This window comes from Malaya genurostris, chromosome 1, assembly GCF_030247185.1.
Source record: "Malaya genurostris strain Urasoe2022 chromosome 1, Malgen_1.1, whole genome shotgun sequence".
NCBI lineage: Eukaryota > Metazoa > Arthropoda > Insecta > Diptera > Culicidae > Malaya > Malaya genurostris.
In genome coordinates, this window is record NC_080570.1 from 79,216,005 (window position 1) to 79,230,118 (window position 14,114).

The 14,114-nt window shown below is 33.8% G+C and overlaps 1 protein-coding gene across 2 annotated transcripts; it reads left to right on the plus strand.

The window, feature by feature from the left end:
• The first annotated feature begins 9,494 nt into the window (after positions 1 to 9,494).
• LOC131440577 (prion-like-(Q/N-rich) domain-bearing protein 25) lies at positions 9,495 to 14,110 on the plus strand. 2 transcript variants are annotated; one of them, XM_058611975.1, is made up of 5 exons: positions 9,513 to 9,834; positions 10,413 to 10,559; positions 10,615 to 11,010; positions 11,108 to 11,250; positions 14,092 to 14,110. In XM_058611975.1, exons 1-5 carry the CDS (start codon positions 9,708 to 9,710, stop codon positions 14,092 to 14,094), a joined length of 816 nt encoding a protein of 271 aa, XP_058467958.1. In that variant the 5' UTR covers positions 9,513 to 9,707; the 3' UTR covers positions 14,095 to 14,110. The 2 variants fall into 2 exon arrangements, with proteins under 2 accessions (XP_058467959.1, XP_058467958.1); XM_058611976.1 differs by lacking the exon at positions 14,092 to 14,110 and having other exon boundaries at positions 9,495 to 9,834; positions 11,083 to 11,248.
• Positions 14,111 to 14,114: the final 4 nt, after the last annotated feature.

Genomic DNA, 14,114 nt, shown 5'->3' on the forward strand with positions numbered 1-14,114 from the left:
CGAATGCGATTTACCACAATTCAAACACCGTATATCCATATGACAATTTTTGGTTCCATGGCCGAAGCCTTGGCAACGACGACATTGCGTTAAGTTTGCAATACGATTATGCCGTTTATAATGTTCCCGATGGATTTTAATGTGGAAAATGAAACGTACTTTTTCTAAAGTTCTCAAATTGTTTACATCACTTCAATTGAAGTGTATTAGGTCAAGTTCATGGGAAATTCCAGAGTTTGGTTTAGAAGTACCATTCGCTCTTTTTTCATAAGTATTACTAGGGAAGGGGCAAAACCAAGCAATTCTTTTAGTTCATTTTTAATTTCATCAGTAATTTGATCATTTGATAAGCCTTTCAAGACAGCCTTGAACGGCCTGTCTGATTTTATATCATATGAAAAAAAATTATGAACTTTCCCGGACAAATATCGAATAAGACGTTCGTAATCTTCCAATCCATCAACCAAGACTCGACATTCTCCTCTTCGTCCGATTTGAAATGAGACTTTTACTTCCGGAAGAAAAGTAGAAAGCTCAGTACGAAATGCTTTGAAGTAGGAAATCATCTCCGTCACTGGTAGCATAGATTGTTGTTTTTTCCCAGAACGACATTTTGGGAATTTTTGAAGAATTTTTTTCTATGTCGCTACAATCGGATTCAGGAAGAATCTCGTAAATATTGTTAGACGGCATAGAATCAACGGAAGGGAAATTCGTCCGTTGTCTTTTATTTTTACATTCAGATTCTATAAGATCGTGAATGTTATTAGAAAAATGTGGAATAACGGATTGTGATTTATTCCGTATTGAATTATTTTTAGCCTTAGGCTTGTTGCCTTTCCGGTTGGACGCAGGCGTTTTTATTTTTGTTTTTTTTTTTCGCTTTGTATTTTTGTTTTTTTTTGCATTTAGAAATTCGATGACGGTACCACCATTCATCTTAGCTTCAGTAATCATCTCATATGCTAAAAGCATAAGTTAGAGTGAGATCTACTGTCTTTGTTCGAGAGCTACATTGGCTCTACGAGTTAGATGAAAATTTGCTTCGAGTTTTCTCGTGGCTATAACAGTAATATCGCGCGAAGACACTCGTATTATATTCAATCCATCGACCATTGCTGATCGCCAACTGCAACTGCAACTGAATCTGCCAGAATCGACCATTGCGACCGGAATACGTCACTACCCTAATGATAATACCCTAGTTTTAAGTTAGTCGTTTATCAAGATTAGAAAATACCCTTGGCATCTTAGAGCTTTAGCAGTGTGCCTTTAAATATATTATTATTGAATAAAAAAAAAAGTAATATCGCGCAATGGTCGAACTATTCTTTCTTCGGTATTGTTTCTTACAGTCGAAGCATAGACATTTGGCATTCAATTTTACCACATTTCGTGGATCGAGAGTCGACTAGTCCGCAAATTAACATGACGACTCTACTGATGAGATGATTATTGATACAATAACCCTACTATGCTGGGTTAAAATAAACGATACTCAATTCAATTCAACCCTTCTATGCAAAGTCTTGGCATTACATTCCTTTTGTGGAATTTGGCCTTTCTGTTTCAACAGACTTCGCAGCCGATTCTTAGTGTACAGTGTAGAGGATGAGCGATTATGCAGTAACAGTAATCTGTGTATAAGTTAAACTTAAAATATTGTAAATAATAAAGTTTTGTGGATTTTGAACTTATTATTCTTTTCCGTGTACTTTGCATAGCTGAGCAACCCTGCTTTGTGTTCACACATGTGCACGAGATGTAGAAAGAGCTAAGCATAACAAAATGCGAGACAAGTAGATCCTTACTTGATGTCCTTGTCACTCGTTCAATGAAATAGCATTGTACCATGGATTTGCGCTTCAGTTTTTAGACGAATATAGATGAGAACGGACGCGTATTTGTCTGGATCCTGTCGAGTCACGACAATGGCGCAAGAAACGCTCCCGATCGGAAAGAGTTTAGTAAGTTTATTTTGCGAATAATAACCAGATGGATATTTATTTGCGGCCTTGAGAGGTCAGGTTTTGCAAAGTTGTAGCTTCGAGTGGCTGCAATAATCTCTTGAGCGAGATATTTTTGCTCCGAGTGGCAATGCTTAGTTTCTTTGTACGGAAAAATTGGGTGAAGTCTCGAGTTTGCTCCGAGTGGCAATGTTTTGTTTCTTTGTGCGGAAAAATTGTGCGAAGTCTTGAGTGACTAGTTGTATAAACTCTGTTTGCTCTGAGAGGCAATATTTTATTTTCTTGTGTGAAAATTTTGCGTAGTCTCGAGAGGCTATATGTATATGTATTTTCATACATTATATAACGAATTTATTTGTCCTGAACGACAATATTGCGTTGTGATATTTTCATGATACATGAAATGTTTTAGCCCCGGTATAACAGCATAAAACAAAACAAGAAATCAAAGCTACAAGATTGACGAGCAAAATTACCAGATTGGCGATCGTAAAGTGAAGAATCCGGATCAAAGGTTGAATATAGAAGGGCGACAATTGACAATAGAGTATTGACAAGTGAAAACTAGATCAAAGATTGAAGGTCGACAACTAAAGATTTAAGAGTGAAGGACAAAAGTTTGATGAACGGATGTTGTGTATTGCCAAGTAAAGCTTAGTAGACTAGTAAACATTGAACATTGATGATTAAGAAATTGAGATTGATGAGTAAATTATAACAACTGATGAGTTTATATTGATGATAAAGTTTGTAGATTCATGAATTAGAATAGAAGATGGAGAAAATTCGACGATAGATGAGTAAATATTTTATAATGATAGATTAGAGTTGAATAGAGATGCGTGATAATTGAAAAGTAAAATATAAACATTATTGAGTGATGAATGAATATTGAAGAGTAAAAATTGAATATCAAGGAATACATTGTGAATTTATGATGATTGAACATTAAACATTGAAGTTTCATAAATATGAAGTCCGTTAAATGAATGAATATTGATGAGTCGATAATGAAGAATAATGAATCAAAATTAAATTTTGAGTTGAGACTAACGAATTGAAAACTAAATACTGGTATGTAAAGATTAAAATTTTTATAAATTTTGAATTTGGTAAACAAATATAGTTTAAGGATTGATAAGCAAAAATTAAGTATTGATAAATAAAGATTGAATATTAATGAGTAATTTTTGATGAACAAGAATTGAAAATGGATGAATATATATTGCTGATTCATGAAGCAGGATTGAAGTGATAAGATTAGTTATTTAAAGTTCATGTGTAAGGACTGAAAGTATTGAGTAAGGCATAAAGGTTGATGATTATGAATTCGAGGTTCATGAGAAAATATTGCAAAATAATGAGCAAATTATGAATGGACGGTGATGAGGGAAGTTTATGGATTGATGAACGAAAACAGAAGAAGTAAAATTGAATATTGATAAATAGATATCAAAGATTGAGAAAAAAGGATTAAATATTAAAGCGTAATAATTGATGATACAACATTTAAAAGTAACAACTGAAGAGCAGACATTGAAGATCGACCATTAACAATGATAAATAAGAATTGAAGACTGTTTTGAAATGAGTTAGGAATATATAATGAACAACAATAGAGTTAAATAAACACTAGAACGTACTGAATAGTGAATGGACTTTAAACTGTTAAGAGAGTAGAACTAGTTTTTTATGGTATAGAATACGGAGTGTAGTTTATATGTAGAAGCAAAAAGTCAGTTTCCGCATGCTTGATATCATGCGGCTCCATTATTATATGAAACGTGTATTAAGCTACATATTCCACAGAGTAGGGGAGAAGGAGAATGTAGAGGATGAGCGATTATGCAGTAACAGTAATCTGTGTATAAGTTAAACTTAAAATATTGTAAATAATAAAGTTTTGTGGATTTTGAACTTATTATTCTTTTCCGTGTACTTTGCATAGCTGAGCAACCCTGCTTTGTGTTCACACATGTGCACGAGATGTAGAAAGAGCTAAGCATAACAAAATGCGAGACAAGTAGATCCTTACTTGATGTCCTTGTCACTCGTTCAATGAAATAGCATTGTACCATGGATTTGCGCTTCAGTTTTTAGACGAATATAGATGAGAACGGACGCGTATTTGTCTGGATCCTGTCGAGTCACGACAATGGCAAAAAGTCAGTTTCCGCATGCTTGATATCATGCGGCTCCATTATTATATGAAACGTGTATTAAGCTACATATTCCACAGAGTAGGGGAGAAGGAGAATGTAGAGGATGAGCGATTATGCAGTAACAGTAATCTGTGTATAAGTTAAACTTAAAATATTGTAAATAATAAAGTTTTGTGGATTTTGAACTTATTATTCTTTTCCGTGTACTTTGCATAGCTGAGCAACCCTGCTTTGTGTTCACACATGTGCACGAGATGTAGAAAGAGCTAAGCATAACAAAATGCGAGACAAGTAGATCCTTACTTGATGTCCTTGTCACTCGTTCAATGAAATAGCATTGTACCATGGATTTGCGCTTCAGTTTTTAGACGAATATAGATGAGAACGGACGCGTATTTGTCTGGATCCTGTCGAGTCACGACATACAGAATCATTGCATGGCTAGTACTATGGATCCTACTGACACTAAGAACCCTTCCAGGTCAGGGCTCGAACCCTACTATGCAATCACTTTAAATACCGAATTACGTATGAGTTGCATATTGAAAGATCCATTATTACATGAATTGAATTTTGATTTTAAAAATTACGATTTAAAGAAGAACGAGTTCTTTAAAAGTGAATTGATCTAATTTAAAAGATTTGTTAGTTTATGCTCAAAAATTATTTTTGCCATCCAGATCTCCGATTTCTGGATGCACTGAAAATAATGGTAGCCTTTGGAGTTGAACTTCGCGACGTCGTATGACTACAAGTGTCGAAACATTTTTTTTTTAAACTGAACGAATAAATTGTTGCAGTACCGAATACTTAACGTATCTAGAAGGAAATCGATAACGTCAAATATATTTGTCATATCAAATTCTTAAATAAGCTCCAAGATTGACAAGCTTCAAACAAACGTGGTACCGATGATCGCCAATGCCTCCCAGATGTGTGGTTCTACACCAATATTCTCTTGGCTAAAAAGAAGGAGCATTATTGGCGTAAAAACTGAAAAAATGTTGAAAAAAATTATTTCTGCACGGTTATGGTTGCGGTCAACTGCCACAACGCTACTCGGCAGGATGTCAAAGTATTTTTGTAAAAGGCAACATAGGATTGATGGAATATTTCTTCCATTGAAACATAACTTTGTACACCCAAGCCTCCGTTTACGAACACTTTTTTTATGTTAACTCTTTTTACGTAACTCTTTTTACGAACCAAATCCCAAATAACGTAAACTTTTTTTACGAACCAGCTTCGTAAAAAGAGGTTTTTGCATCCAATGAAAACAATTTCCGGCTCCATGGAAATTACTACATTATGGGTATGTTCGGAACGGGATTGATGAGTAGATGACGGAAAACGATGATTGAAGTGGTTCGGAAATCCAAGATGGCGACTTCCGGTTTGTCGATATTTCTTAAAAACCCTTAGAGCAAATTCAGCAGCTAGAAGTTCTATATGGAAGATCTATAATAGAGCAGAAACTGGAACAAACGTATCCACAGCAAGCCGTTCTAGTTTAATTTATTCGACCAGTTCTTCTGTCAAATTTAAAACTGGTCTACGTTGCCGTTCTAATTTTTGTACATTTGAAACACGAGTAAAACACTGCTGGGGCTGCCAGTTTTTCTTGTTATAAAATTCAGATTTAAATCTTGTAACTGGCATAAATTATGCATCTAGAACTAGAACACTACTGAATATGCCCTTACAATGTTAGTATTTACGGAACGGGATTGATGAGTAGATGACGGAAAACGATGTTTGAAGTGGTTCGGAAATCCAAGATGGCGACTTCCGGTTTATCCATATTCCTAAAAACTCTTATAATGTGGGTATTTTCGAACCGGAATTGATGAGTAGTTGACGGTAAACTATGTTTGAAATAGTTCGGAAATCCTTGATGACCTTACAATGTGGGTATTTTCGGAACGGGATTGATGAGTAGATGACGGAAAACGATGTTTGAAGTGGTTCGGCAATACAATATGGCATCTTCCGGTTCTTTGATATTGCTTAAAAACATTTACAATATGGGTATTTTCGGGACGGGTTTGATGAGTATATACCGGGAAATTATGTTTGAAAGCGCTTCAAAAATCAAAATTTTGAGTTCAGTTGTATCGGTATTCTTTGACGAACATTACGATATGATTATATATCGTTTAAAAAAAGTTATGCTTCTGACAAAGGTGTTTGCTGTTAATCATTATTGTTTGAATATGGTACTATATTTTCAAAATGACCATAACAAGTAGACATCTGAACAGCTATAATAATTTTATATTGTTATAGTTATATTGCATGCTTTCAATATTTTATTGGACAACTGGAAGTCTCAATCTTATATTTGGAAGCAACCACAAACATTAAAATTTGGTTTCAAATCAATGACCGTGTTCTCCAATTTTTTTATTTTCTGTGTTACACTTATAATTTCAGTTGTTTTAGTGTACGTGATAAAGTCGAAAAAAGTTACTCTCATCACGACACATTTGTTTTTATTTAAACTTGTCAAAATCTCATGTCAACTGGCCCGTCGGAATATGATTTAACATTTTGCAAGCCATTGAGAAAAAGGGATATTATTTGGCTCAAGTGGTAAGAGTCAGTTATACAACCACATGACACTGAATTTCTAACAATTATAAGCAATTCCAGAAATAAATGGCAGATAAACTGGCAGGATCGACTTTCTCCGAATCAGATGAAACAATGTACACCTCTTCAGTATGGCAATCTCTTTTTCCTGATAAAAGAACCTTTTCGACTCAATACTAATTTTTAGTATGTCGAAATTTAAAACCGTTACTAACCACTTCAAACATCATTTTCCGTCATCTACTCATCAATCCTTTTCCGAAAATACCCACATTGTAAGGGTTTTTCAGGATCTCCGAACCATTTCAAACATCGTTTTCCGTCAGCTATTCATCAATCCCGTTTCGAAAATACCTACATTGTAAAGGTTTTAACGAATATCGACAAACCGGAAGTCGCCATCTTGGAATTCCGAACTACCTCAAACATCGTTTTCCGTCATCTACTCATCAATTCCGGTTCGAAAATACCCACATTGTAAGGGTTTTTAGGAATATTGGTTAACCGGAAGTCGCCATCTTGGATTTCCAAACCACTTCAAACATCGTTTTCCGTCAAGTACTCATCAGTCCCGTTCCTAAAAAAACCCACATTGTACGGATGTTTAAGGAATATCGATAAACCGGAAGTCGCCATCTTGGATTTTGAACTGACCCCAAACATCATTTTCTTGCACCCACTTATCACATCCGTTCCGAAAATGGCCATGTGAGTGGGGGTTTCCACATTCATTTCACAAAACTTTCTTTAATAAGTAAATTCCAAATAACGTAAACTTTTTTTACGAACCAAATCCCAAATAACGTAAACTTTTTTTACGAACTACCTCCATTTACAAACCCCCGTTTAGTTCGTAAATGGAGGCTTCGGTGTATTTTGGTGTCGCCATTTGAAATTTACAAAATTTCAATGGATTCTTCAAGTTGTTGATTATAATATTTTCATTTTTTGAGTATCACAAAACTTTGCCTTGAAAGTTTTTTTAAACGCGAACAACAAAATGATAATATAATGTGATACCAATTGAAAATTTGATGATATCATATTAGGATTTCAATCTGATATTGCTATCATAATCAGATTTCAATTTGTTCACATTTTGATGTTAGACTTTACTCGGGTATCTGTTAGTTTTACTTTAGTTGACTTGATCATGAGAATTGAACACGGTGTCTTCTTTATCAGATTTTAACATTTAAGCTTAATTAATCAGAAATATTCCCAGGTGATCATAACGAATTATGTTATACTCTTTTTGTTTTAAGATGTTGTTGAAAATTCCTTATTCCGCACGGAACCCCTCACGATCGTGACAATCAAAATATTAGTTGTTTTTCTGAATTTGATTGGTTAAAATTTGGTACAACTAATCGATTGTTGTTTTTTCTGAACTGTTATTTTTGTTTTTCGATCAACAGAAACGATGGTTGAAATAACAAAATTTTTGGTTAAAAAAAAGATGCTGTCAGTTAGTCAAGACAAACACCTTTCAATTTCAATAAAGATTTTAGTTACAACAACCAACCTTGTTTTTGATTTAACAGTTATGTGAGTTGAAAAACAAATCGGTTTTAGTTGTTTTAGATATTACGATTAGTTCATTCAACTTAAGCAAATTTATTGATTTTGAATGATAATAAAATATTCCTTATTGATATACGTTCTGATTTTTTAAATGGAAATTCGGTATGTCAAGATATTAACTTCCATCTATCGGTATGATTAAACCTTTCTCAGCCCTTGTTTTATATTAAATGAACTATTAATTGAAACCATTTTTATTTTTGTTTTTAATATACTGTCTTTTAGTAGTGCTGGTGTCAACGAAACTTTCTAATAGTGACCACTATATTACTTACGAACAAAAAGTGGAACCGAATGCACTGATTTTTATTTTTTGAGCCATTACCAACTTACAATTTCAACAGATTATATGAATGAATATTAAACATTTTCAATTTAATCACTTTGTTCATACATTTTTTGTACATGACTTGAAGATAACATGATGCTCATTCATTAACATGTATTTCACGATGGAGAATCAAGTTGATTTTAAGACCAAAATTCAAACGCATACAATTCACTGGGTTCTAGTTTTGGTTAAACACGTTTTGTTAATTGCAATATCTCTAAAAGCTATCAGTTCTGTGCATAGCACTACTTTATATCAATCGTTTTTTCTTGTAACACCAGAGCAGTAAAGATGTAGATAATTTATCATTACATTAAAATTCTGACAATTAGTGTTTAGATAAACATTAATTTACTATCATTCAAAAGTTACTCTTCACGAGTTTTACAGACGTATAATAAGCGAATTTCGTTTGCATCAAAATATTCCAGAAGCGCTTTTAAATTTCAACTAAAGTAATAGTTGATTTTTTATTGCGATTTTTGTTTTGTTTTGTGCATTTTTGACATTAAAAACAACATATTTTTCAACTACTTCAATATATGTAAATCAAATAGCAAATTGGTTGAATCAACTATCTATTAGTTAAAATAACAACTGCAAAAATAAAAAATTGCGAGATCGTAATTTTTTGATTGGAGGGTTTTCCGTGCGGATATAAGTTTTGGTAAAATGTTTCGATTTGTACACCCAACCCGTTACTCGATTTTTTTTACAAATCTAAAATTCTGAGAAATGTTTTTTTCTCCAGTGAAATATCGAGAGCAATTCTGAAGAAATTGGGCAAAAGTACTGAGGCACTATATGTGCTCTTATTCGAAGAGCTGAGCGATATGCCAATATTGTTTAAACCAAATACCAACTCGCGATCGCAAAACCAAACACTACGTACCATCGTGTGTATTCACAATTGTATTTGCATTCTCCAATGAAACACCGTCTCTATCACACTGGCTCATCATCGTCGAGATACAACATCATATACCCAGTTCAGTAAGATACTAGATTCCGACCAGTGATGTTGGTTCGATGCGATATAGAACCTATGTGCTTTCTCTCTACACGTAAAACATGTTGTGCGGAAGCGACCCGCCTTTGCATATTTATGACAACAAACTTTTAATGGTGCAACAAACAACGTTATTCTTTGTCGTTGGGTATATCCTCACTATTGCGCAATGCCAAACTTTCATCAGACGTAAGTATTCAAACATTGTAACACAAATTGTCATATATTAGAACCAATGCCAATAACTGTTAGCTTCCACAGAAAATGAACAAATTTCCAACTCTTTGAAAACTATGTGGACATTGTTAATTATTGTTGGATAATTAAAATCAATAGAATCAATTTTTATTGCATGAACAAATAAGTACAAATGCTTTCAACAGAGCGTGTGATTCCTCTATTTGGCTATGAATGATTTTACGGGTGCATTGAAATTGTACTAGTTCCCAGCTGGCCTACATATATCGCAATTGAAGTTGAGCAATACAAATCAAATAAAGAATCAAGCACAAACAAAGGCAAAATGTGTAGTCAGGCTCTCGAAATATGAAATTCGACGGAAAAAGCGATATCGTTTTGTTTCAAAAATGTTCGCGACCAAACAATTATACACGTTGAAATGCTACGATCATAGACAAATTAACAATAGTCTTTCATATAAAAATAATACAGTTGAATTCTACTTGTATTGTTGCATTGAATGAATTAAACCTCAATGTTATTCACCACTAAAAACGATTACCCATCTGATGACACCTTTTTTCTAGGTACAACCAGCGTTTGTCGTGTCGATTCGGAATGTCCAACAAATGCTTATTGTGAGCACTATAATCCGCCAACGACCTTCGGCATTTGCTCTTGTGTGCAGGGTTATTTCATACTCACTAACAATTATACTCGGGAGTGTACTAGATGTACGCAATTGATCTTTTTCTGATCAGTTCAATTATTAACTAGTCGTAATTTCAGTTGCAAATGCAATAGGTGATTATTGCCAACTCGACGATCAGTGCCAGTATCTGCTTAGCACGGACTCCGAATGTCGTGAAAACTCGTGCCAATGTCGTGAGGGAACTCATTATGTTGAGCGGGAACGGAGATGTTACAAAACAAGCTACCTTGGTCAATACTGTCGACTCACAAACAATTGCGTTGGTGACTACATGGACTGCCGCGATGGTATTTGTGTTTGTGCAGTGGGGAGACATCCAAATGCTGGAAAGAATTTATGTTTGCCGGATGTGTATCTGGGTGGAAAGTGTTACCGAGATGAAGAGTGCATAACGGATAACTCCAGATGTAGTGACATCTGTCGCTGTCGAATTAGTCATATCTTAAATCGAAAACAAAATCAGTGTCTTCCAAGTAAGTAGGTCAATGTTTATAACAATGAATTAATTCTTCTAAAGCAATGGTGCGTGACAACAATAGAATAAGACTTCTGTATCTTATTCCATTTCAGTTGCCAGTAAACTTTACGATATGTGCGAGGAAGACCTTCAGTGCCTATACAATATTCCATTTAGCCGTTGTCAAATCACATCAAGAAACGGAGTGAATGTAGGAAATTGCACTTGTGCCAACGGTTTTCACGAGATCAGTTATGTAAGCTAACTTATTTATTCAATACTAGCGTTGGAAACGTTGTGTCATGTATGCATAAGTTTGAGTTTCAACAAACTCAATATTTATCAAAATTAAAAAAGGGCGTTGAAAAAAATAGACTCTTAACCTTATGATGACTGGACTCAACGAAAAGCTGACGTGAGACCGAATGAGAATGTAAAAATAAGTGTGAAATAATGGCTGGAAAAGCAGAGATAGACTTAAAATCCGTTACGATTTATTTGCAATTGAAAAGTAGAGATGGTCGGGTCTCGGGTATTTAACCCGAAACCCGACCCGTACCCGACGGGTTTTTGGTCGAGTACGGGTAAAAATTTTTTATTTTCAATCGGGTGCGGGTCGGGTACGAGTAAAAAAATTTACTGCTCAGTCGGGTACGGGTCGGGTAAAAAAATTTACTGCTCACTCGGGTACGGGTAAATTTTTTTTTCTGATCGATTACCCGACCATTTGTATTTCACATAAATATGTTAACATGTTGACGAGAATTTTTTATTGCAAAACAGTTCTTCCGAAAAATAAACAATTTGATTCAAAGGGTTTTTACATTCGCCATCTTGGAATTCCGAACTACCTCAAACATCGTTTTCCGTCATCTACTCATCAATTCCGGTTCGAAAATACCCACATTGTAAGGGTTTTTAGGAATATTGGTTAACCGGAAGTCGCCATCTTGGATTTCCAAACCACTTCAAACATCGTTTTCCGTCAAGTACTCATCAGTCCCGTTCCTAAAAAAACCCACATTGTACGGATGTTTAAGGAATATCGATAAACCGGAAGTCGCCATCTTGGATTTTGAACTGACCCCAAACATCATTTTCTTGCACCCACTTATCACATCCGTTCCGAAAATGGCCATGTGAGTGGGGGTTTCCACATTCATTTCACAAAACTTTTTTTAATAAGTAAATTCCAAATAACGTAAACTTTTTTTACGAACCAAATCCCAAATAACGTAAACTTTTTTTACGAACTACCTCCATTTACAAACCCCCGTTTAGTTCGTAAATGGAGGCTTCGGTGTATTTTGGTGTCGCCATTTGAAATTTACAAAATTTCAATGGATTCTTCAAGTTGTTGATTATAATATTTTCATTTTTTGAGTATCACAAAACTTTGCCTTGAAAGTTTTTTTAAACGCGAACAACAAAATGATAATATAATGTGATACCAATTGAAAATTTGATGATATCATATTAGGATTTCAATCTGATATTGCTATCATAATCAGATTTCAATTTGTTCACATTTTGATGTTAGACTTTACTCGGGTATCTGTTAGTTTTACTTTAGTTGACTTGATCATGAGAATTGAACACGGTGTCTTCTTTATCAGATTTTAACATTTAAGCTTAATTAATCAGAAATATTCCCAGGTGATCATAACGAATTATGTTATACTCTTTTTGTTTTAAGATGTTGTTGAAAATTCCTTATTCCGCACGGAACCCCTCACGATCGTGACAATCAAAATATTAGTTGTTTTTCTGAATTTGATTGGTTAAAATTTGGTACAACTAATCGATTGTTGTTTTTTCTGAACTGTTATTTTTGTTTTTCGATCAACAGAAACGATGGTTGAAATAACAAAATTTTTGGTTAAAAAAAAGATGCTGTCAGTTAGTCAAGACAAACACCTTTCAATTTCAATAAAGATTTTAGTTACAACAACCAACCTTGTTTTTGATTTAACAGTTATGTGAGTTGAAAAACAAATCGGTTTTAGTTGTTTTAGATATTACGATTAGTTCATTCAACTTAAGCAAATTTATTGATTTTGAATGATAATAAAATATTCCTTATTGATATACGTTCTGATTTTTTAAATGGAAATTCGGTATGTCAAGATATTAACTTCCATCTATCGGTATGATTAAACCTTTCTCAGCCCTTGTTTTATATTAAATGAACTATTAATTGAAACCATTTTTATTTTTGTTTTTAATATACTGTCTTTTAGTAGTGCTGGTGTCAACGAAACTTTCTAATAGTGACCACTATATTACTTACGAACAAAAAGTGGAACCGAATGCACTGATTTTTATTTTTTGAGCCATTACCAACTTACAATTTCAACAGATTATATGAATGAATATTAAACATTTTCAATTTAATCACTTTGTTCATACATTTTTTGTACATGACTTGAAGATAACATGATGCTCATTCATTAACATGTATTTCACGATGGAGAATCAAGTTGATTTTAAGACCAAAATTCAAACGCATACAATTCACTGGGTTCTAGTTTTGGTTAAACACGTTTTGTTAATTGCAATATCTCTAAAAGCTATCAGTTCTGTGCATAGCACTACTTTATATCAATCGTTTTTTCTTGTAACACCAGAGCAGTAAAGATGTAGATAATTTATCATTACATTAAAATTCTGACAATTAGTGTTTAGATAAACATTAATTTACTATCATTCAAAAGTTACTCTTCACGAGTTTTACAGACGTATAATAAGCGAATTTCGTTTGCATCAAAATATTCCAGAAGCGCTTTTAAATTTCAACTAAAGTAATAGTTGATTTTTTATTGCGATTTTTGTTTTGTTTTGTGCATTTTTGACATTAAAAACAACATATTTTTCAACTACTTCAATATATGTAAATCAAATAGCAAATTGGTTGAATCAACTATCTATTAGTTAAAATAACAACTGCAAAAATAAAAAATTGCGAGATCGTAATTTTTTGATTGGAGGGTTTTCCGTGCGGATATAAGTTTTGGTAAAATGTTTCGATTTGTACACCCAACCCGTTACTCGATTTTTTTTACAAATCTAAAATTCTGAGAAATGTTTTTTTCTCCAGTGAAATATCGAGAGCAATTCTGA